This window comes from Schistocerca nitens, chromosome 4 (assembly GCF_023898315.1).
Source record: "Schistocerca nitens isolate TAMUIC-IGC-003100 chromosome 4, iqSchNite1.1, whole genome shotgun sequence".
Classification (NCBI taxonomy): Eukaryota; Metazoa; Arthropoda; class Insecta; order Orthoptera; family Acrididae; genus Schistocerca; species Schistocerca nitens.
This window is the reverse complement of record NC_064617.1, coordinates 108,458,682-108,482,799: the sequence shown is the minus strand read 5'-3', so window position 1 is coordinate 108,482,799 and position 24,118 is coordinate 108,458,682. Positions and strand designations below refer to the sequence as shown.

The following is a 24,118-nucleotide window of genomic DNA, read 5'->3' as shown; positions in this document are numbered from 1 at the left end:
TCTTATATCCTCCTTTCAAGACACTGTCCATTCTGTTCAACTGCTCTTCAAGTCCTTTGCTGTCTCTGACAGAATTACAATGTCATCGGCGAACCTCAAAGTTTTTACTTCTTCTCCATGAATTTTAATAGCTACTCCGAATTTTTCTTTTGTTTCCTTTACTGCTTGCTCAATATACAGATTGAATAACATCGGGGAGAGGCTACAACCCTGTCTCACTCCTTTCCCAACCACTGCTTCCCTTTCATGCCCCTCGACTCTTATAACTGCCATCTGGTTTCTGTACAAATTGTAAATAGCCTTCCGCTCCCTGTATTTACCCCTGCCACCTTTAGAATCTGAAAGAGAGTTGAACTTATACATTACAAAAGCGGTGGAAGAAGCGAAAGAAGTTCCAGAAGAGCAGCGAAATTGCAAAGGACACAGGTACCAATCCTAATCTTTGCAGACGATGTACCTCTTCTGGGCAAGGAAGACTAACAAAACTTGCTGATTGTAATAAGAATAAACAGCGTACAAAAAAAAAAAAGATGGCATCTGGATAAACAGAGCGGAGACAAATGTCATTTACAATTACAGACACGAGTGACGATATGCTTAATATGGGAATTGAAGATTACAGTGAAAGAAATTGAAGAATTCTCTTGGAAGCAAGATAATACAGGGACGCCGAAACAAGGAAGATATCGGAAGTGGACTGGTAGATGTGGACAAAACTTTCTGTATTAAAATAGCTCTACTTCTACTGGGGATATGGGGATGAGGAAGAAGTTTCTGACACATCTACAGCAAAACATTGAGTGGGACCATCGAAAAGCCAGAGAAGAAGCTGAAAACTTTTGAACTGTGATGCTGTCGAAGAAAGTTGAATGTGATGTAGGCAGACAAAGTAGGAAATAAAAAAGTACTGAAAGGAATAAATGAGGAAAGAAGTCTATGGAAAATCCTTTACCTGAAGGAGGGTCACATATGCAATACAGGCTAACACTTTCAGAGATATTTTGGTGCTGCAAGAAGCAGTTGTGATAAGACTAGAATGTACATAAGAGATAAAAAGTGTCGTGTGACTAGGGCCTCCCGTCGGGTAGACCGTTCACCGGGTGCAAGTCTTTCGATTTGATGCCATTTCGGCGACTTGCGCGTCGATGGGGATGAAATGATGATGATTAGGACAACACAACATCCAGTCCCTGAGCGGAGAAAATCTCCGACCCAGCCGGGAATCGAATCCGGGCCCTTAGGATTGACAGTCTGTCTTGCTGGCCACTTTTTTTTTAAGTTTCAGTTCGTTGTTGATCCATTAACTCAGTTTTTTCTTATTACAGAGGGCAGCCTGCCCTCTGACCAAACACGTTGAGCTACCGTGCCGGCTACCATTCAGCTACCGGGGGCGGACTACATAACAGATTATAGAAGGTGTTAGAGCGTAAAGGTTACGTTAAGATGGAACCGTTAGTAAAGTTAGGAAAAGAAGTAGGACAGCATCAAATGTCGAAATTTTGATGGCTTGAAAAAATGAAGGTGACTACTGGAATCGCGTCGGCTTCTAATGTCACATGGCCTCCGCCTCCGCTTCCGGGCTTTGTAGAGAAATTGTCTTCGATTTGACGAGCTGGAGAGAGATTTTCTTTGAACTGGTTTGCCGAGGATGGCGAAATGTCGACACAAGTAACAAATGTTGTAAACAACAAACATGTTGTAACCGAAATGAAGGGGGCGCATTTGCGGCAATATTACAGTCTCTGCTTTACGAATTTACAATAATATGACAAAGATCATAGGACTCCTGCCACCCTCTGGGTAGGAGCTGCATTAACCCATCGAAGTGAACTGTATTTGACCATATTTGTTGGGCTAATGCAGAACTTCCATTACAGTAACTTGTGGAACATCTAGTAAAGTCGGGAATATGTCTGATGAGATTCCTGTCTGTCGATTATCGTAGCCATGTCATGCTTTGCTAATGCTCAAGAAAACTATCGCAGCTCGAGATTTTACTCCAGTTAACTGCTGACTTCCGTGTGAAAAACATCCATTGCATTGAAATGATTGATAACTGTCTGATGCCTGTAGGCTGAAATGTCTATGGCTAATAATCCAGATTTAGTGGTATTTCGTTAAAATTTTGATTTTTCGAACATATGGTTCTGAGATCCCATTGATATTGCTTACGAATCTGTGATTTGTTTCACGCCAGACACAACAAATACATTCACTTTACTTGTGTGGATATCTATAACCGAATCCAAAAGACACGACCATTACTGTGTTTTGCTGTTGTGCTAACATCCTTTTAGGATACTCAGACATAGTTACGTTACAGACGCATTTTGCCTTCTATATTATATACCTGCAGCGCATGATGACCACAATAACAAACCAATACCAACGTTCACTGGAAGACAAAGGTTCGCCTAGCTCACTGTATCAGGAACTGCTTCTCTGGCCTAATCTATCTCATTTGATACGTGACGACGTGCGTAGACCTCACAGAATCATTTTCGTTACGTTACATATCGGACACTGTGCTATTCCAGACAATCCAGCGTGTCAAAGTACTTCAATAAGAAAAATCGAAATGTGAGCTCATATTTTACCTACTATTGAATTAATTACTAAATCTACATTAAATAATTAACTGCATCACAGGAAGTTTCAAAATCAACTTTGCCGTGAGACGTCAATGAATGTCATGCATCATAAAATTATTTTGTCACTTAAGTTTCTGTAGTAAGGTGTTTATTTTCGTTTTTAAATTTCACCCATTTTCTTCTTACAACCCAGTTCAATAAAATAATTCTGTTAAATGATTTCTTAACAAAAGGACTGGAAAACCCTGGTAGACACTGTCTGAAGTAGCAGTCATTTTAATATATGGTTGAATCCGCGCTTCAGGCAACGATAACGTCATTTCCCATGCATTTTGATTTATAAATAATGGTATAATTAGTGCTGTTTTTACTTACAACAGCTTCAGACAGAAGTGCAGTTCGTGCTGAACTCTCTCACTACCAATACGACTGTTTGCTGTCGACTTGTGATATATAATTTTTAGGAATGTTAGTTTAGTAATATGCCAGGTATGTCGCCACACAAGTTAGAGTGAAATATGGTTATTTTGTTTACAAAATAAATGCGTAATCAGTTCTCTGTGATTCTGTAACTTAATGAATTGTACCAAAAAACAAAAATTTTCAGGTACTGAATCTCTTAATATTTAACCCTGGAGCAAACAATCGACCGCAAAGATAAGTATTTCAACTATTGTTCAGATGAATATTCCTGTACTTGTAATTAACGAAACGTGCCACTGAAGCGGTGTCGTAAGTGATCAAAAATTTTACAAACCGTGCACAAGGTTTCCATTCACACATTTTGTCAGTTCCACCATATCATCCAAATCATATTTATAATCAAAGTGCACTGGCAACAAATGTAGTCCATTGTTGCACAAACGCAATCCCACAGTCGAACTCCCACTAGGCCGTATAACCTGGAGTCGCATATGAGACGATGCTACGTTTTTCCTGTCCCCTGGAGTCCAGTGAATCCTTCCACACGCACCTGGGCAGTGCTTGCTGGTACAAAGAACGCACTCGCTTGCTGGCACATCTCTAAAACCGGAAAAGTGGTTGCAGTGATTTCACCAACATGTGGATGGCACGTGTTCATTTTCGAATACTTTTCGTGTGGCCATATTCAGTGACATAAGAGTTACTACCATATACGAATAATTCCAAAAGAAAGCACTGTTCACACTTGGCGTTTTAATCATCTCACCTTTGATTAAATCACCACTCATTACTTACACAGGACAAGGAACATAATGGTTAGAGATGGTGAAAGATAACTGTGCAATGGAAGCAGAAAATAAGGCGAGAAGATCGAAATAATACTTAAGAAACTTTATAGTTTCCCAGAAGAAAATAGGCTGATTGAAAATAAGAATCCGATGCAAGAAAACTGTAGGGGAGATACAGTATATTATTTATGACTTTCAACATTCTTTCCGCAAACTGGGAAGGAACAAATTCTTCACTTATTAATAATGCCAGCGAAAACTCCTGTGTGCATCAAGTCAAGGGCCGGGATAAGAACCATTGTAAGGTCATGTACGAAATTTATGTAACTGTGGAAACATCATCAAATTTTTTAAGGAATTTAATTATCATAGCTGCACAGGAAGCAACACCGGAAGAACGTTAAAATTACCGAACAATCACTCTAATATCAAATTCAAGTACCAGAGTACTTTATCGAAGAATGGAAGAGATAAATCGAAAGGAGAGAACCAATTCGGTAATAGCTGAAGTGATCCACGCTGGAAGCAATTTTCGCACTATAGTTTATAATAACGAAAGAATTTAGAAAAACGCAATGAAAGATAGATAGCGTTCGCATATTTGGAGAAGGTTGCTAATAGCATGGATTCGAATAAAATGCTTCCCACCCTTAGGTAGTATGGAATCAACTATAGGGAAACAAGGGTGAACCACTGCCATTATGTAAAGGAGACTGGAGTAATCAGCACTGACGGAAGGATACAAGAGGGCAAAAAGAGGAAAGATGGAAGGCGGTACTGCTTGTTCTCATCTCTCTTATTTGAACAGCACATCTGCACATTGAAGAGATGATGGGGGAAGTAAAGAACTTTCTCGATGCGGGAGTAGTTTCTAACAAACCGAAAATCAGTGTTGTGCAATTAGTTGATGAGTTAGCAAAGATTGTCTAAAGCGATTAAGAATTGAGTTAGGTGTTTAATGAAATGAAACGTGTTACAGATGATTACTGTAATATGCACATAAATAAAAGTGAAATTAGGATGACGAGAATGAAAAATAGAATGAAATTAGCCTAAGCATTGATGAGCGAAACAACATTGTTTGCAATCTGCTATCGCACGACGTTCATCAAATTAAAATTTACGCAAGTAAAAATTTTATGCTGATTCAAATTTCATAATAAATGTGTAGTATCGAGAGGGCTTTCTAACAGAGCTGTTGCTGAAGGACAACGATTTTCTCTGGTAACAATGTTGTGCTGATTCACAGTTCATAATAAAGCTGTTGCGTCAAGGGTGTTTTTAACAGCTGTTGCAGAAGGACAATGACTCGACAACGCTTTTCAAGGTGTTGTTCACGCTGCCGATTTATCTGTATGAGACTGGACTTTACTGCGTGTTTGGTCAAATCATTATCGACCAGGTAAGTGCAGCCAGAGACATGATAATCTTTGATATATCAGTGTAAGTGTGCACCAGTGATCTGTATACTATCTGGATGTTGAACATCAGCTGTCTGATCGCGCCTGCCATAGAAGCTTCTATTTTGTTTCTTGCCAAACCACAACATGACTGCTAGGAAATGTTACTAGAACACAAAAAGGAAATATTTTTCGATTCCACTCCCAAATCAGCCTCTTACATCAAATGTTAACATAAAGTTCAAAAATAAAAAATCAGTCTGCAATTCTTTGTGACTTTCAGTCCGATGGAAATTTGTCTGCCACACTACAACATGGCGGACGATGCAAAGCACATGAATCTGCAGACACGCTACAGTTCTATACCAGACTTCTGCATCCAGTTTGTATAGAGATCACTGGTGTACACCATAAGTCCATGGAGATAAAAAAACAAGGGAAATGCCGCTGTAGACTTACACTATATGTTGTTTAGAAGCCTCAGTGGGCAGGGCTTGCTGCCATCAAAACATTAGCAGACTACTATTTATGACTGCTTATTGTTCATTATTTCTGTCGTGTGCATGCAGCAGCTGTTTTAAGTACTAAAAATGGCAGCGCTTTCATGAATAGCAAAGTGTCAAGAAGGAAATTTCGAACGTTTTCTGTTCTGAAATGCATATTTGCTATAGCAATTTGACATATTTAGCCTCGTTAACGTAATTTGTTGAATGATGGTGTATTTTGAATAACAAAGAAGAGAAGAAAATTATACGAAAAGTATGCTTCCGTAATCTATTTAATTCCGCCTTTACTATATTTGTATTGGTAGCAAATGAAGCTGTAACTCCGAAACTAATACTTGTTTGCTTAGGGTATTGCTCCTAGTTCCTTACATTTTGAGCTTTCAGCTAGTAGGCACATCATTTTTAATGTTCACGTTTGCAAAAACTTACCTACGTGTTCTTTGCTAGCTCATAAACGTGTGCAGTGAGGGAAGACGCTCCTTGTTCTTGACAAATAAGTGAACTGTTGTTAAAATGTCAAAGAAACAGAACAGCATAGATGAGTACCTCCATACAGAATAGAGTTCTTGTTTTATTAGATTGTCAGTACATTAGTTTCACTGTAGTTTGCACATCTTCTCACTTTCAAGTCTTACCTATGTTGTGGCATTCAGTGTATGGCCAATAATGACAATTATAGCGTAAAAAGACGATATAACGTTTTAAAGATGTTCCAACATTGTGAAATACAATAAATGAGATTAAGGAGATGGTTGTGGAATGAATATTTTGCTTTAACTTGTATGTAAATAATTTTTTTTAATAATGATAGCTGAATCTGTGTAACATATAAGCCTATCTTTCCAACAGTAAGCTGTTTGCTTCTTTTCCCAGAATATTTCTGGCCACTTAACTCTCTGACTCTTGTCAGTTTTTTCAGGTATAACCAAACATATCACAATTGGAATGTATGTTTACTCTGATCATTTGCTTCATTTTACTTTTTAATTTCATTTTGCTCCATACCACGGTTTGTGATATACCGATAAGTAATTTGTTTCATATTCAGTGTATTTGCACGATAAATCTTGATGATGTGGAACAAGTCATTTTATATTAAAATCAATTCTTTTTGTAAATATGCTTCCACATTGATCATTTATCGGTTTTTTTATATAATTAAAGATAAGCAGATTTTAGTCAGTAATTCCTAGTCATCAGCATTTACACATTAAATAATATGAGATGCGACAATAAAGTAATGCGACTGATGTGAAAAAAAATGTTGCTTACCGTTTTAGTTAAGTTTAGTGTTGTCTCCTTCAAAGTAGTTCCCTTCTGATTGCACACACTTTTTCCAGCACTTCTGCCATTGATGGTAACATTTCTGGAACTCATCTTCTATAATATCCTCCAAGATCCTCGTCACAGATTTTTGGACATCTTGTGTTATTTGAAAATGGTGTCCCTTGGCCTCCGTTTTGACTCTTAGAAATAGAAAAAAGTCGCAAGGAGCGACTCGATTGATGTTCAGTTCTTCTGCATTCATTTTCATGGATAATCTTCGATCATATTGTATGAGTTCACTCACCCTGGCCAAGTTGACATTTGTCCATGAGGTTGATGGTCGTCCACTGCGGTCTTCATCTTCAACATTCGTTCTGCCTTCACTAAACATTTTATGGCAACGAAAAACTTGAGCTCTTGACATAACCTCCTCTCCAAAAACCTTCTGAAGCTTACTATAAGTTGTCGCCGCGTTTTCACCCAATTTATCACAGAACAAACTGGCATACCGTTGCGCGATATTATGCGGTTCCATTTCCGTGACAAGAGACACAAACACTTGTTAACTTATTACAGTATAACTCACGACTGAGCAGTTGCTTGGACTAGAAGCAGCTTATAGACCAAGGTCAAAGAAATTGTTCCTATGCAAGCTTGCAGGGTTGCCACATCTTGCAAAGAAAATCAGTCTCATTACTTTATTGTCGCACCTTGTAGACAGACTTCGGCGAAATAGAAGGAGTTGTCAAGTAGAAACGTTTCCAGTTTAGTTACAAATTTTATATTTAAATGGAAAGGAGATCACTGCTGTCAGCTGCAGCGGGACATTAAGCGGAATCAGCGGCGCCAAGCGGAAATGTGTACAGGACCGGGATACGAACCCAGAATCTCCTGCTTACCTGGCAGGTGCGGTAACCAGCTCACCATCCGCGACCACAACTGCACGGACTATCTCGGTGCGCCTCACGGCCGGTCCACACTCCCACCGAGCGCCACCTACCTGTAGTCATAAAATTCATAAAATTTCAAATTTTACTTTCCTGTATTTCAGGCATTTCATATCATTGCATAAGTGAGCAAAATTTTTGGCTGCAGTACGGCAAACCTCTGTTTTTGCTACAGACAGCCTTAATGTCGCGTAATGAATGTAATTTTTTCTGCTGATATTGTAGCTTGTACATCACTGTTCGTGTTGAAGTGCAGGGGATTATTCACTACACATTTCACAAGGGAATAACTATACTGTGAAGTGGTTACATTACTACTCACGCGCCGAGCAGCAGGCAGGCACGACGAAAATTGTGTTAACGTAAGCTGTCGGGTAAAGGAGGCAAAGCGCAGACACAAACACGTTTATAGAATCATACTCGCAAAACTCACACACACATGACCGCTGGCTCCGGTTGTTCTAGCTAGAATCTTTTAAGAAAAGGAGTGAAGGTGAACAATGAATAATTATTGGCGGGAGGAATGTAGGGCACGAAATGCTGCCCCAACAATCAGCGCGGTTACGTAGCCGAGTGCTCTGTGGCGTCGAGACCGTTGATGTCGGAGCATTTGCGGTTTGGAAGGCAGTGAAAAAAGTAGGAAAGAAGAGAAAGGACACCGAGTAGAGTAAGGCAATAAGGAAATAAAACCAAACAATGCATCTATAATTCACGTATACAAAAGAAAATATTGCTTGAACTGCTCCACTTACGAAGTAAATGCGATTCCTGTAGACTTTAGACTGCGATCGGCTCGACTAGTTGGCCTACATCAACAAATCAAGCTGGTATTTTTCATGAAACGTCTACATCTCCACACAGTCAAAGTGCCCAACACGGTCGAAACAGTCACGGGCAGTCAGCCAGACGTCAACGGGCAGTATCACCGCTTTGAAGTACGAATGCGGTGAACGTAATGTTTTGGGTTACTTAAGATGGCGGACGTCGGCTTCAAGTTTGTGACGTAATGACAACTTGCTTCTTTTTTAACCTCCATGCATAGGTCGTTGAATAAATATACTCTGCGAATGTCTGTGGGGCGGCCTGTGTGGATCGCTTGGCATCAGCCGAGGTTTCACAAGATTCCCAACGGCTATCCTTCCGGGACTATGTGCAAGACTCGCAGCTGGTACCCCGTGAAGTTGTATCTCAGGGTTACTTCGACATTTCTGGTTACAAACCTTATGCCACTGATTGTAACGCGAAACCACAAGAACAACAGAATACTGCAATATTTCATTAGATGATTCAAGCATAACTCGAATAATTCCTACCTTTGCAAATTATCTTGGTAGTTTGTTCCTGCAAACGTCAACAAAAAGTCACGGCTAACTTACTAAATTAACATTGTTGCTGAAATTCATTATCCATCACGTTATAAAAGACTGCTGCCAATACATAGAAAGAAAGACCCTTTATCATTTAGCTACAATATAGCGGGTCAGCAACTGGAAGCAGTTAATTCCATAAATTATCTGGGAGTAGGCATTAGGAGTGATCTAAAATGGAATGACCATATAAAATTAATCGTCGGTAAAGCAGATAGCAGACTGAGATTCATTGGAAGAATCCTAAGGAAATGCAGTCCGAAAACAAAGGAAGTAGATTACAGTACACTTGTTCGCCCACTGCTTGAATACTGCCCACCGGTGTGGGATCCGTACCAGATAGGGTTGGTGAGATGGAGAAGATCCAAAGGAGAGCATCGCACTTCGTTACAGGATCATTTAGTAATCGCGACAGCGTTACGAAGATGATAGACTCCAGTGGAATACAAAAGAGACGCTCAGTAGCTCGGTACGTGCTTTTGTTGAAGTTTCGAGAACATACCTTCACAGAGGAGTCAACCAGCATATTGCTCCCTCCTACGTATATCTCGTAAAGAGACCATGAGGATAAAATCAGAGAGATTAGAGCCCACATAGAGGCATACCGACAACCTTTCTTTCCACGAACGATACGAGCCTGGAATAGAGGGGAGAACCGATAGAGGTACTCAAGATACCTTCCACCACACACCGTCAGGTGGCTTGCGGAGTATAAATGTAGATGTAGACTCGCTGTTGTCAAAGTTGACACATATAGTACACAGAAGTCTTCTTGAGAACACGACATTTGATGAAAATATGCTGTCACATTTGCAGTGCATGTCTCTATGACACTAGGTACGTAGTCTGTAGTTCCGTTTCACTTTGTGCTGAGAAGTGCTATTACATACATGAAAATCAGTTTCTACTTAAGGAATACTTGCGTAGTTCCTTCATAGCGTTTATCAGCGATAGTGGACCGCGCGGTTAGAGGCACCATGTCACGGATTGCGCGGCCCCTCCCACCGGAGGTTCGAGTCCTCCCTCGGGCATGGGTGTGTGTGTTGTTGTTAGCGTAAGTAGGTGTAAGTAGTGTTTAAGTCTATGGACCGATGACCTGAGCAGTTTGGTCCCTTAGGAATTCAGACACACACATTCAGCAGTAGTGGTACATTTGAACGTGTGATTTCGGTTTTGTTCAAGAGGCATGTAAGAGGGTGATTTGAAAAGTTCTCGGAATCACCACGAGAGGTAGCGCTGGTGCAACGAGTTGTTCACGTGATATTCATTGGACTGTTGCCTATAAACGCGTGCCACGTCAGTGTTCTTGGAAGAGAGCTGTGGCGGAGACATGGCTCTGTTGTTGTTGTTCCTGCGTGGTGATTTGCGAAGATGGAAAAAATCGAGATTCGAGCAGTGATTAACTACTTCGAAAGAAAGGTATGAAAGCAAAGGACATTAACGCCGATTTCCAGAATACACTGGGGGACTCTGCTCCTTCATATTCAACTGTTGCCAAGTGGACAGATGAATTTAAATTTGGTCGGGAGAGCTTAGATGATGACCAGCGTAGTAGTCGGCCAAGATGTGTCACTACTCCAGAAATCATTGCAAAAGTGCACAAAATGGTCATGGAGGATCGCCAATTGAAAGTGCGTGAAATTGCTCACGCTTGACAGATGTCATCTCAAAGTATAGATCACATTTTAACTAAAGAATTAGAAATTAAAAAAATTGTTTGCAAGATGGGTGCCGTGACTCTTGACGCTGAATCAAAAACGCCTGAGAATGGACATATCGGAACAATGTTTGGCCCGTTTTAGGCGAAACGAACAAGATTTTTTGCGCCGGTTTGTGACCGAAGATGAAACTTGGGTGCACTACTATATATAACAATAATCAAAGCAATGGAAACATGCTGATTCTCCGCCACCAAAGGCAGCAACAACAATTCCTTCTGCGGGAAAGGTCATGGCATCAGTGTTCTGGGATGCGAGGGGGATTCTGTTTGTAGATTATCTCCCCACTGGGCAAACAACTGTGGGAGAATAAAAATGGTTCAAATGGCTCTGAGCACTTTGGGACTCAACTGCTGTGGTCATCAGTTCCCTAGAACTTAGAACTACTTAAACCTAACTAACCTAAGGACATCACACACATCCATGCCCGAGGCAGGATTCGAACCTGCGACCGTAGCAGTCGCACGGTTCCGGACTGCGCGCCTAGAACCGCGAGACCATGTGGGAGAATACTGTCCTAACCTCCTGAACACACTGCAACAAAAGATACGCGAAAAAAAGCCAGGTTTAGCAAGTAAGAAAGTCATCTTCCATCAAGACAATGAGCGCCAGCACTGTCGCCATGGCAAAATTACACGAACTAAGTTATGAATTGTTGCCACACCCGCCTTAGTCACCTTGTATGGCTCCGTCAGACTTCCATCTCTTCCCAAAACTGAAAATTTTTCTGGGTGGACGAAGATTCACTTCAAACGAAGAATTGACAGCCGGAGTTGATAACTATTTGGAGGCCTGGAAGAAACTCATTTTCGAGATGGGATCAAGGCACCGGAACATCGTTGGACCAAGTGCATTGATCTACAATGAGACTACATTGAAAATAAAAAAAGTTTCAGTGATGTAAGTACTTTTTTCTATTCCGTTCCTAGAACTTTTCAAACCACCCGCATATATTATTTGGGATATTTCATTTTACCAGCTAATGTACTCAGAGATTTGGCTAATACAGTGTGTAGCTAATTTACCGATTTTTACTGCAACCCATCACACTGTTGTGTACGACCACGGAATGAGTTGGTGAAGCATTAGTGAAAATAAAGCAAATCAATTTTTAATAAGGCTGCCAATCTCCGAGTTTTGAAAAGGCACCGTTTTTGTACTGGTTTTGGAACAGAACATTTTATTCCTCTCCAGGACCTAGAAAGTCGAATGTAATATTTTACATGGGTGCACACTGAGAAAGCATTCTCTATTGCATTTTAGCGACACTTCTTAGCGCCCATTTTGTAACTAGACAAGAAGAAATGTACAAGGATCTTTGGAGTAAACCGTCAGATAGCTGCAGTTGGACATCTCATTTCAGGCTGATATCTCTGTGTGAAATCACTCAAACCCAGATCAGGATTCCTGCCGCCACCTTGCTGTGTTAGTAATCTTATGTAGTCAACAAAGATAAATAAATTGTACCCAAAATCGTTAGTGACATAAGTGGTTTGGCATAAGCACACGTGACAGTGTCATTTCAGAATCAAACAGGAATTCATGCACAAACCCTTAACCAAAGAAAGACAGGAATCACACTTTCAATAAACCACAGCTTTGGTTACATATATAAACATCTCACCACGACGGGTTTCATCCATTAGGGTATTCTCAAAAATTCAGCGATCATCAACCATTTGACATATCCCGCAGGAGAAAGCCGTCCTCTAGACTTTTCACATGCAGCTACACGCTCCTATAGTGCCCCTGCAGTCTCTAGAACGCAATCCACCCACCTTCCAATACGTCCGCGGCTCGTAGTCTTGCGGTAGCGTTCTCGCTTTTCGCGCACGGGGTCCCGGGTTCGATTCCCAGCGGGGGTCAGGGATTTTCTCTGCCTCGAGATGACTGGGTGTTGTGTGTCTTTCATCATAATTTCAACCTCATTCACGCGCAAGTCGCCGTTAAAAAACTTGTGGAGTGGCGGCTGAACCGCCCCGCGAGGGGTCTCCCGGCCAACAATGCCATACGCTCATTATTCATTACCTTCCATTATGCCGTCGTCTTGGTCTTTCTTATCTCTTTGCACTAAGGTGACAAAAAGTCATGGGATAGCGATATGTGCATATACAGATGGTGGCAGTATCATGTACACAAGGTATAAAAAGGCAGTGCACAGGTTTTCCACGTGATGGTTGTTACATGACGGGAACTAACAGCCTTTGAACGGGAAATGGTAGTAGGAGCTACACATGGGACATTCCATTTCGTAAATCGTTAGGGAATTCAACATTCCGAGATCCACGGTGTCAAGAGCTTGCCGAATATACCAAATTTCAGGCACTACCTCTCACCACGGACAAGGCAAGGGCCCACGGTATTCACTTGACGACCGAGAGCAGCGGCGTTTGTATAGCATTGTCAGTGCTAACAGACAAGCAACACGGCGTGAATTAATCGCATACATCAATGTGGAAATTACGACGAACGTAACCGTTAGGACAGTGCAGGGAAACTTGGCGTTGTGGGCCATGGTAGCAGAGGACTGACACAAGAGCATTTGCTAACAGCATGGCACTGGCTGCAGCGTCTCTCATGGGCTTGTGACCATATTGGTTGGGCCCTAGATGATTGGAAAACCGTGGTCTGGTCAGACGAGTCCCGATTTCAGTTGGTAAGAGCTGGTGGTAATGTTCGAGTGTGGAGCAGACCTCACAAAGCCGTAGTTCCAAGTTGTCAGCAAGGCACTGTGCTAGCTGGTGGTGGCTTCATAATGGTGTGGACTGTGTGTAGATGGAATGGTCTGGGTTCTCTGGCCAAACTGAACCGATCATTGACTGGAAATGGTTATGGTCGGCTACTTGAAGACCTTTTGCAGCCATTCATTGTCTTCACGTTGCCAAACAACAACGGAATTTTTATGGATGGCAATGCGTCATGTCACTGGGTTGTTTGTGATTGGTTTGAAGAACATTCTGATGAATCCCGTCGAACTTTTATGGGATATAATAGGTCAGTCCATGCACACAATCCTGCACTGCCAACACTTCCGCACTTATGGACTACTATAGAGGCAGCATGACTCAATATTTCTGCAAGAGACTTACAACGACTTGTTGAGTCCACACCACGTTGAGTTGCTGCACTACGCTGGAAGAAGGTCCGACACGATATTAAGAGGTATCTCATGACTTTTTTCACCTCAGAGTAAATCTGGAAAATCGCCTCCCTGGTCTCTCTACCATCCATTCGCCTGCATACTTCTCGTGCCCACCTCCATTTCATCTTCACTACAGTCATGATTGTGTCTGACACTCCAGTCTGTTCTCTAACGCTTTTCTCTCTTTGCCTATCTCTCCTAATAATTCCCAACATCCTTCTCTCTGATGCTCGCTGAGAAACCTGCAGTTCTTTCATCATGTCTCTCTATAGTCATTACTGTTTAGTTTACCAAAAACATTCCATTCGATTTTTCCTCTCCCGTTTTTCTCTTTCTCTGCCTTCTTCAGCTACCAAAAAATACAAAATATCGTCAATTGGTTTTGTACCTTAATTGTTCTTTTCCTTTTCGAGGTGTTGGTTACATATTATACTGCCAGACAAACAAAGTGAAGCACCCAGGAGGGGAGGAAGAAACGAAATGAAACTTCACAGGTTTGGAGAGTATGTGATGTTATTTCAGCGATTACTAAATCGATTCAGATTTGCAAAGAACTTGGCGGTAGGAGGCCAGTCATCAGTATCACGTTGCGCTTCCTCTGGTACGGATGCAAGCATTGACTCTTTTAGTCTCCTGATACAAGCTGTCCTACAATTGTTATTAACAGGCCCTTAATATCCTGGATACTGCCACTGGAATGGAGTGGCGTCTTAGCTGGTACCACACAAATTCTGTGGGGACACACCTCGGGATCTTGCTGGCCACAGTAGTACCTTAGCAAAATGTAGTGTAGTTGCAGTTTTATCCGTGCTAGCGATTTTAAATTTTGCATCGACTCCCAAGCGTTTGCCAGTGATTGATTTTACTAGCTGTAATGAACAGGCTATTTTTAAACTACCTCATGATGTTGTAGAGGAGACTAGGAGGGTGTGTTGACAGGGGCACATTAACCCAAAACTGATATCACTTAGAGTTGATTCAGGTATTGTCATTTTACCTGCGGACAAGGACAATGCTACCATTGTTTTGGACAAACAGCGGTTGTCGGCGGTGTCACCAGGCTGCATTCCCGTAAGTTAAATAATTAACGGGAAGGCAGCCTGGTGATATCGCCGACAATCACTGATTTTGCGACGGAAGCACGCCCTAACATTTTCAAGGCAAAACTGCAGCAACTAAGCGCTGCCCAAGCGAATTTAAAAACTCAGTTTTCTGATAAACTCCGGAAAGGTAACACCCGCTCACACTTGCCATTTTTCAACAGTAAAACGCTTGTAACTTGTCCACACGTTCAAATGATGCAGTGTTTACTGTCTGATTCAGAGTATCATAGGATCGCTGTTGGCCCCTCAAAAAGTTTTAGTAGAAAGACTGACAGCCTCCTGAAGAAAAGTTACTTATCACAAGAGACTATCAAGAGTCTCAGTTCTTAACTGTGCTGTTCCCCTTGGTTTATGGCCTCCCTAAAGCCCACGAGGAACGTGTTCTTCTTCATCCGACTGTGAGTAACGTTGTTACTCCGACATATCGTGTGTGGACCTTGCTACTCTGTTAAGCCCTATTGTAAGTCGGTGGGAATTCCACACTAACAACTCGGCGGATTTCTTACGTCGATTAGAGGGAATACGTTTGAATAACTGATATTCTTGCAAGTTTTCATGTTGTCTCTCTCTTCACTCGGATTCCCCTGTGTGATTAGTTACGGTTCACTGAGGTTAGGTTTGCTGCTGAGTTATTGAACCTTATTTCTACATGTGTTGACTGCCACTTACTTTTTGTTCAATGACTAGTACTAGGAACAGACAAAGAGGAGTTCCGATGAGAAACTTGTTGTCTCCTATTATTGTCAGTTTGGTTACGCAAGATTTCGAGGAACGAGCCTTGGACTGGTCGGCTTTCAAACCGGCGTGTTTTTTCATATATGTAGATAATACTTTTATTATTTGGCCTCATGGCAGAGACAATGTGAACAGCTTCTTAGAACACCCGAATTCAGTCCACCCGAACATTCGTTTCACGATGATGGTAGGAAAGGATGGCAATCTTCCTTTCCTAGATGTGCTGGCCAAGAGGAAGATGGATAATACGTTGGCACATGCCGTTTATAGGCAGCTGACTTGTATCTGCAGGCTGATAGTTGTGAGGACCCGGCTCAACGTAAAGGAATACTTCGTACCTTGGTTCACAGGCCCCATGTCATCTCGCACGCTGAGAGTTTGTCAGCTGAGTTAGACCATCTCGAAGTCACCTTTCGACAGAATAGTTATAGTGAAAGACAAATTATATGTGCGTTGCACCATCGACCAATTGAGGGACAGGGTGAGCGATGATAATACCGAGGTAGCTCCAAAGTCTACGGCCTGTTTGCCTTACGCAGGGAGCATTTCGAACAGGATTAGTCGTATTTTGCGGAAATATGATGTGATGTGTGTTTTGCGACCACCATCTAAGGCCAGGATACTTTTAGGTTCCATATAGGATGATCTTTGTTTGTATAAGGCGGGTGTCTATCGTAATCCATGCAGTTGTGACCTAAGATGTATTGGTCAGACTATCAAGACCGTGGAGGACCGGTGTGCTGAGCATAAGCGTCACACACACCTACAACAAAAGAGCAAATTCGCCATTGCAGAACATTGTCTTGGCACCGATCATCCTTTGGAATATAACAACACCTAGATTCTGGTATGCACTTCTAGCTAATGAGATAGTGTTATTAAGAAAAGTGTTGAAATTAAATTAACAAGTAACCTTATAAACAGAGATAATGGTTTTTGTTTAAATTCTGCATAAAATCTTGCTCTCTAACTTGTCAAAAAACAGAGGCACGTAACCTTATAAACAGAGATAATGGTTTTTGTTTAAATTCTGCATAAAATCCTGCGCTCTAACTTGTCAAAAAACGGAGGCAAGTAACCTTATAAACAGAGATAATGGTTTTTGTTTAAATTCTGCATAAATTACTGCTCCCTAACTCGTCAAAAAAAAAAAAGAGGCAAGCAACCTTATAAACAGAGATAATGGTTTTTGTTTAAATTCTGCATGAAATCCTGCTCTCTAACTTGTCAAAAAACAGAGGTGCATAGTTTTGCTACCTCGTTCGCTGATTATTAGTTTCACTATCGATTACTTCTGATGTCGGTCACCTTTTGTTTGTGATACGCGAGCCGACGTTGGTAGTTGAGGGTGTAGCGTCGGCACCATCTGATACGCCTACATGCTACTGCGACTTCTCCTGGTACGTGCATGGAACAGAGAAAGAGAACTTACGAGCAGGGAAAAACAGCTCAGTACTGCTCCTGTTTCCGACTACGCCACATAGCGTATTTCACACAGTTAAGTGAGTGTATACCATGGAAACCGTAGCGTCTCTTCTAGTACTTCACTGTTCTCCAGCTGAAGAAACTGAAACACCCGTCTTGTGAAACTCGAATTCCTTGTTACTATATGGAGGAAAAAGTTCATTACCAATAATTTTCCTAATTAAATTTCTGAAGCTAGTCATATAATTTTTCTTTTCGCCTGGCTGATGTGGCGTGAGGATAAGTGTATTTATATTTAAGATATATGGTTAGATTACAGCTTCACATTAGGTTGGCATGTAATAAGTTATTTCCAGTACTGTCATTAAATATTTTGTAGTATTTATTTATGATTTAATAAATACCACTACTTAATTAATAGAAATAAATCTCTCTCTCCCTCCATAACCTCTCTCTCTCTCTCTCTCTCTCTCTCTCTCTCTCTCTCTCTCTCCCTAAGTCATAGACACCTATTTTATGAGAAAGAATACAGAATATATAACAAAACACTTAAAAAACTTCGAGTAGTGTAATTAAATATCATATACTGCTTTGCATAATCAATGTAAATAGTTTTTAAATTATTAGTACAATTATTATAATTTTACATTGAAAAATTAAAATTATCCGTAACATATACGTAGTATATTTAACTGTCTATTAGTAAATTTCATAAAGTTAATAAATAATTGAACAAATATAAATTATATTATATTATTTTGTAAAAAAAAGATAGGAATTAATAATATTATGTACATTATAATGATATTTATGTAATTGATAGAAAAATTTATCTTTGTTCAAACATATTTTTTTCTTTACTTAGAACTTCGCTTGCTTATCTAGCGTAGAGTATGCCGTTCTTAAATTTTTTATATTCTTTTTTATTTGTTATTTCTTAAAGTTTAATTACTTCTTATTTATTACTACAAGTATTCCTATTTCCACTAATTTTTTATTCTTGCTTATATATCCATTGGTGTTGTTGTGGTCTTCAGTCCTGAGACTGGTTTGATGCAGCTCTCCATGCTACTCTGACCTGTGCAAGCTTCTTCATCGGCCAGTACTTACTACAACCTACATCCTTCTGAATCTGTTTAGTGTATTCATCTCTTGGTCTCCCTCTACGATTTTTTCCCTCCGCTCTGCCCTGTAATACTAAAATGGTGATCCCTTGATGCCTCAGAATATGTCCTACCAACCGATCCCTTCTTCTAGCAAGTTGTGCCACAAATTTCTCTTCTCTCCAATTCTATTCAATACCTACCCGCCGGCCGAAGTGGCCGTGCGGTTAAAGGCGCTGCAGTCTGGAACCGCAAGACCGCTACGGTCGCAGGTTCGAATCCTGCCTCGGGCATGGATGTTTGTGATGTCCTTAGGTTAGTTAGGTTTAACTAGTTCTAAGTTCTAGGGGACTAATGACCTCAGCAGTTGAGTCCCATAGTGCTCAGAGCCATTTTTGAATACCTACCCATTAGTTATGTGATCTACCCATCTAATCTTCAGCATTCTTCTGTAGCACCACATTTCGAAAGCTTCTATTCTTTTCTTATCTAAGCTATTTATTGTCCACGTCTCACTTCCATTCATTGCTACACGCCATACAAATACTTTCAGAAACGACTTCCTGACACTTAAATCCATACTCGATGTTAACAAATTTCTCTTCTTCAGAGACGCTTTCCTTGCCACTGCCAGTCTACATTTTATATCCTCTCTACTTCGACCACCATCAGTTATTTTGCTTCCCAAATAGCAAAACTCCTTTACTTCTTTAAGCGTCTCATTCCCGAATCTAATCCCCACAGCATCACCCGATTTAATTCGACTACAGTCCATTATCCTCGTTTTTCTTTTGTTGATGTTCATCTTATATCCTCCTTTCAAGACACTGTCCATTCCACTCAACTGCTCTTCCAGGTCCTTTGCTGTCTCTGACATAATTACAATGTCATCGGCGAACCTCAAATTTTTTATTTCTTCTCCTTGGATTTTAATTCCTACTCCGAATTTTTCTTTTGTTTCCTTTATTGCTTGCTCAATATACAGATTGAATAACATAGGGGATAGGCTACAACCCTGTCTCACTCCCTTCCCAACCACTGCTTCCCTTTCATGCCTCTCGACTCTCATAGCTGCCATCTGGTTTCTGTACAAATTGTAAATGGCCTTTCGCTCCCTGTATTTTACCCCTGCCTCCTTCAGAATTTGGAAGAGAGTATTCCAGTCAACATTGTCAGAAGCTTTCTCTAAGTCTACAAATGCCAGATACGTAGGTTTGCCTTTCCTTAATCTATTTTCTATGATAAGTCATAGGGTCAGTATTACCTCATGTGTTACAACATTTCTATATAATCCAAACTGATCTACCCCGAGGTCGGCTTCTACCAGTTTTTCCATTCGTCTGTAAAGAATTCGTGTTAGTATTTTGTAGTCGTGGCTTATTAAATTGATGGTTTTGAAATTTTCACATCTGTCAATACTTGCTTTCTTTTTGATTGGAATTATTATATTCTTCTTGAAGTCTGAGGGTATTTCGCCTGTCTCATACATCTTGCTCACTAGATGGTAGAGTTTTGTTAGGCCTGGCTCTCCCAAGGCTGTCAGTAACTCTAATGGAATGTTATCTACTCCCGGGGCCTTGTTTCGACTTAGGTCTTTCAGCGCTGTGTCAAACTCTTCATGCAGTACCGTATCTCCCATTCCATCTTCATCTACATCCTCTTCCATTTCCAAAAAAATGGCTCTGAGCACTATGGGACTCAACATCTTAGGTCATAAGTCCCCTAGAACTTAGAACTACTTAAACCTAACTAACCTAAGGACATCACACACACCCATGCCCGAGGCAGGATTCGAACCTGCGACCGCAGTAGTCCTGCGGTTCCGGACTGCAGCGCCAGAACCGCTAGTTCCATTTCCATAATATGTCCTCAAGTACATCGCCCTTGTATAGACCCTCTATATACTCCTTCCACCTCTCTGCTTTCCCTTCTTTGCTTAGAACTGGGTTTCCATCTGAGCTCTTGATATTCATGCAAGTGGTTCTCTTTTCTCCAAAGGTCTCTTTAATTTTCCTGTAGGCAGTATCTATCTTACCTCTAGTGAGATAAGCCTCTACATCCTTACATTTGCACTCTAACCATCCCTGTTTAGCAATTTTGCTCTTCCTGTCGATCTCATTTTTGAGACGTTTAATACATCCATTATTTATCACTAAATACATGAAAGACTTGTTAAATAAGTTTTCCTTTATGCAGTAATTTCATATGGTAATCAAGTCTGTTTGCAATTAACAGACACACTTAGCCCCAAAATATTTTGAGCCATCAGACAAACGAATATTATTATTTGAAACAGTTATTTATTAATTTGGAATTAAATTATGGATTTTCAATGGAAACTATAAAACTTTTTTGTGTTTTCTCCTTTCACACCAAACAAGCTTATGGTTGATGAGATTACTGATAGCAATTAAATTTCTTTAGTGTAAGTAACATCGGCTCCTTGGTGTGACCAAACTGATAGTGCCTCTCACTATGACTAATTTAATTAATGGTTATTTGTAGTAGTTTCAGATTATATGAGGCAAATAAGAACAAAGTAGATGTAGTGTAAATTATAGACATAAAGAGGTTCAACATGTAACTTGCTAGTGAAGTATTTCACTTACATTGACTTTGTTCTGTACATATTAGAATATTTTGAATATTTATTATATTTCTTTGCTTTCTGTTATTTTTAAAATTTAATAGAAATAATTTTGTTAGTATTACTGGATTAGAATGTTTTGTAAAACAGAGATATTTTAGATACTTTATAAGTATTAAACTGGATTGTGAAATAATTAATTTATGTCAAAGAAAATAAAATTTTTGTATATTAGCACCTCATCTAGCCTTTATCAAAATTTTAGCATTTAACTACTCATCTGATTGAAGCTGATTTACAATTAATACACACTCTATGTGTCATAATTATTTTAGTTATATAGTAAGATACCTAGTGCTTCAGTTAACTATTTATTCTTTAGGGGATAATTTCTAAAGTATGGCTTTAGTTTGTTTAGTTTCATGTCAAGCAGAGACAATATATACCCTTATGGAACCTGAATAAGTTTCAGGGTATTATACTGAATAATGCAGACAGTTAAATGTTAATTTTATGAGATTGGAATTGTTTGTAAGTGTATAATTTATTAAAGCTTTAATATAATAGCATAGTATAAAGTTAATTATTTCTTCTTCTGTTTTAATTTTATGTTTTATGAGGTTACTGAACCAGTCACTGGTATTTTTGGTTGTCTGCTGTATTTTAACCATGAGAATGTAGCACGATCATTAGTCTCTTTATTTGGGGAGGAGTCCCTTTCGAAAGGGTCTCACTGAAGCCTTCACAGACAGTAATTATGCTCCCAACCTAGTACAAAAACAAATCTCCTGTGCCTTATCTTTCCAGTCTCCCACCACCTCACAAAGTCCCACCGTCCGACCACAGAGGAGCATTCCCCTCGTAACTCAGTACCATCCAGGACTGCAGCAACTGAATTACATTTTCCGCCAGGGTTTCGAATACCTCTCGTTGTGCCCTGAAATGAGAAATGTCCTGCCTACTATCCTTCCCACCCCTCTCACACTAGTATTCTGCCGTCCACCCAACCATCCATGGTTGGAGTGCTAACACATTATCTGCGTATCGAGTAATGCTGGCAACTGATGGGTTAAGCATGGGCATCATATCAACCTGTACCTCATCAAAGACAGCCTGACAATGACGCAAGGAAGCGTTGAAACTGGTAGTGACAAAATAAATTAAATCATAAGGTCGGTTGTAGGTGTTTTTATTTATTTTTTGTCACTACAGTAAACGGCCGTCTTCCAGAGACCTCCTGCTAAAAGGATGGGCATACAAAAGAAACCGTTGTTGCAGAGCGACCGGTTGTCCAGCTCGGCCTACAGCGGCACCTGGCTGCAGGGCGACGTGCGTCTACGGAGGGCGCTGCTGCTGCTGACGTCACGTGCCGTCCACCCCCTCACTCTAACCGTGGGCAAGACTTACACGCTCTCCAGGCACACCTTTCTCCAGGTAACACTCAGTCATTATCGTCTCTTCTTGCATTGTCGCTCAAATGAAATGTTTACCCAAATTTTCTCTGCTGCTATCGTTCCAGAATGTCGAGAGGATCGAGAAAGTAGAATGTGTTACAGTATACCACATGAATTGCTTCCCGTGGACCCCAAAGACAGGGGTTTCTGAGACGTGGAAAGAATCAACGATGTACTTTTTTAAGGGTAGTAAAATTGACGACTTCATCCAGCAGCATCCATTTATCATCAGCTGGTTGATATAGGCCTCTTCCAAACTTCCACACACTGAATTATCATTAGCTTGTTTTTTTTTATCTTGTCAGTTCATTTTCCATTAGGCAGACGTCTAGATCTTTCCTTACAACAAAGAATCCAACGTAGCACCTTCCTAGTCCATCTCCCACCATTTCATCTCGCTGTATCTCCATCCCAACCATCTCCATTTCAGTTTCGTTAACAGTCCTCAAGTACTTGTCATTTCTGTTATCCATTTGTTTGCCTTTCGGTCCGTGTCTTTCCGCTAAACGCTTGAAAACTATTAGCTCTTGAACTGTTAGAGCACTTAACGTCCATATTTTATTTCTGTAAATTATTACTAACATTACGCAATGATTATGTTTTCCATGTAAGACAAGTGAGGAACATACTTCTAAATACGGCATTTAGTTTCCCAAATGAACTTGAGCCGTTTATACTCTCCTGTTTGCTTATTTAGCTGTCCATACACATTTATTTTCAAATGCCCTAAGTACATAAATTCATCGATTGTTTCTAAAACTTTATCACGAATTTTTATGTTTTTCCTGCCGGCATACTTACAAGGGAACCTCCCCATCGCACCCCTCTCAGATTTGGTTATAAGTTGGCACACTGGATAGGCCTTGAAAAACTGAACACAGATCAATCGAGAAAACAGGAAGAAGTTGTATGGAACTATGAAAAACCAAGCAAAATATACAAACTGAGTAGTCCATGGGCAACATAGGCAACATCAAGGATGAAGTGAGCACAGGAGCAATCAATTTCGCTCTCCAAAATTCCAGGACATGTTCAGACTTGCTTGGACGTATGCAGGATTTGACGGTCTACACACGGAAAATTTTGAAAACGTTAAAAACATATGTTTTGACAGAGCACAGAGAAAACTGTGCGACTGTGAAACTGTTGCATTCATTTGTTGCAGTTTATGTGACACACTCTTACGCTTTCATCACTTTTTTTGGGAGTGATTATCACATCCACAAGAAAACCTAAATCGGGCAAAGTAGAAGAATCTTTTTACCCATTCGTCAAGTATACAAGTTAGGTGGGTCGACAACATATTCCTGTCATGTGACGCACATGCCGTCACCAGTGTCGTATATAACATTTCAGACGTGTTTTCCTGTGGAGGAATCGGTTGACCTCTGACCTTGCGATCAAATGTTTTCGGTTCCCATTGGAGAGGCATGTCATTTCATCTACTAATCGCACGGTTTTGCGGTGCGGTCGCAAAACACAGTGAACAGAGACGTCAATGAACAAACGGACAGATCATAACTTTGCGAAAGTAAAGATAGTAAAATTTTCACTCGAGGGAAG

General features: G+C 40.5%; 1 protein-coding gene across 1 annotated transcript in view; it reads left to right on the top strand.

Annotated features, from left to right (window-relative positions):
• The window catches only part of LOC126252145 (uncharacterized), a 128,732-nt gene extending 105,932 nt beyond the window's left edge, over positions 1-22,800 (top strand). Inside the window, exons 6-8 of the mRNA XM_049953012.1 lie at positions 5,091-5,204; positions 22,380-22,535; positions 22,621-22,800. Coding sequence (XP_049808969.1) covers positions 5,091-5,204; positions 22,380-22,535; positions 22,621-22,800 — 450 coding nt within the window. The remainder of the gene's footprint in view (positions 1-5,090; positions 5,205-22,379; positions 22,536-22,620) is intronic.
• Positions 22,801-24,118: the final 1,318 nt, after the last annotated feature.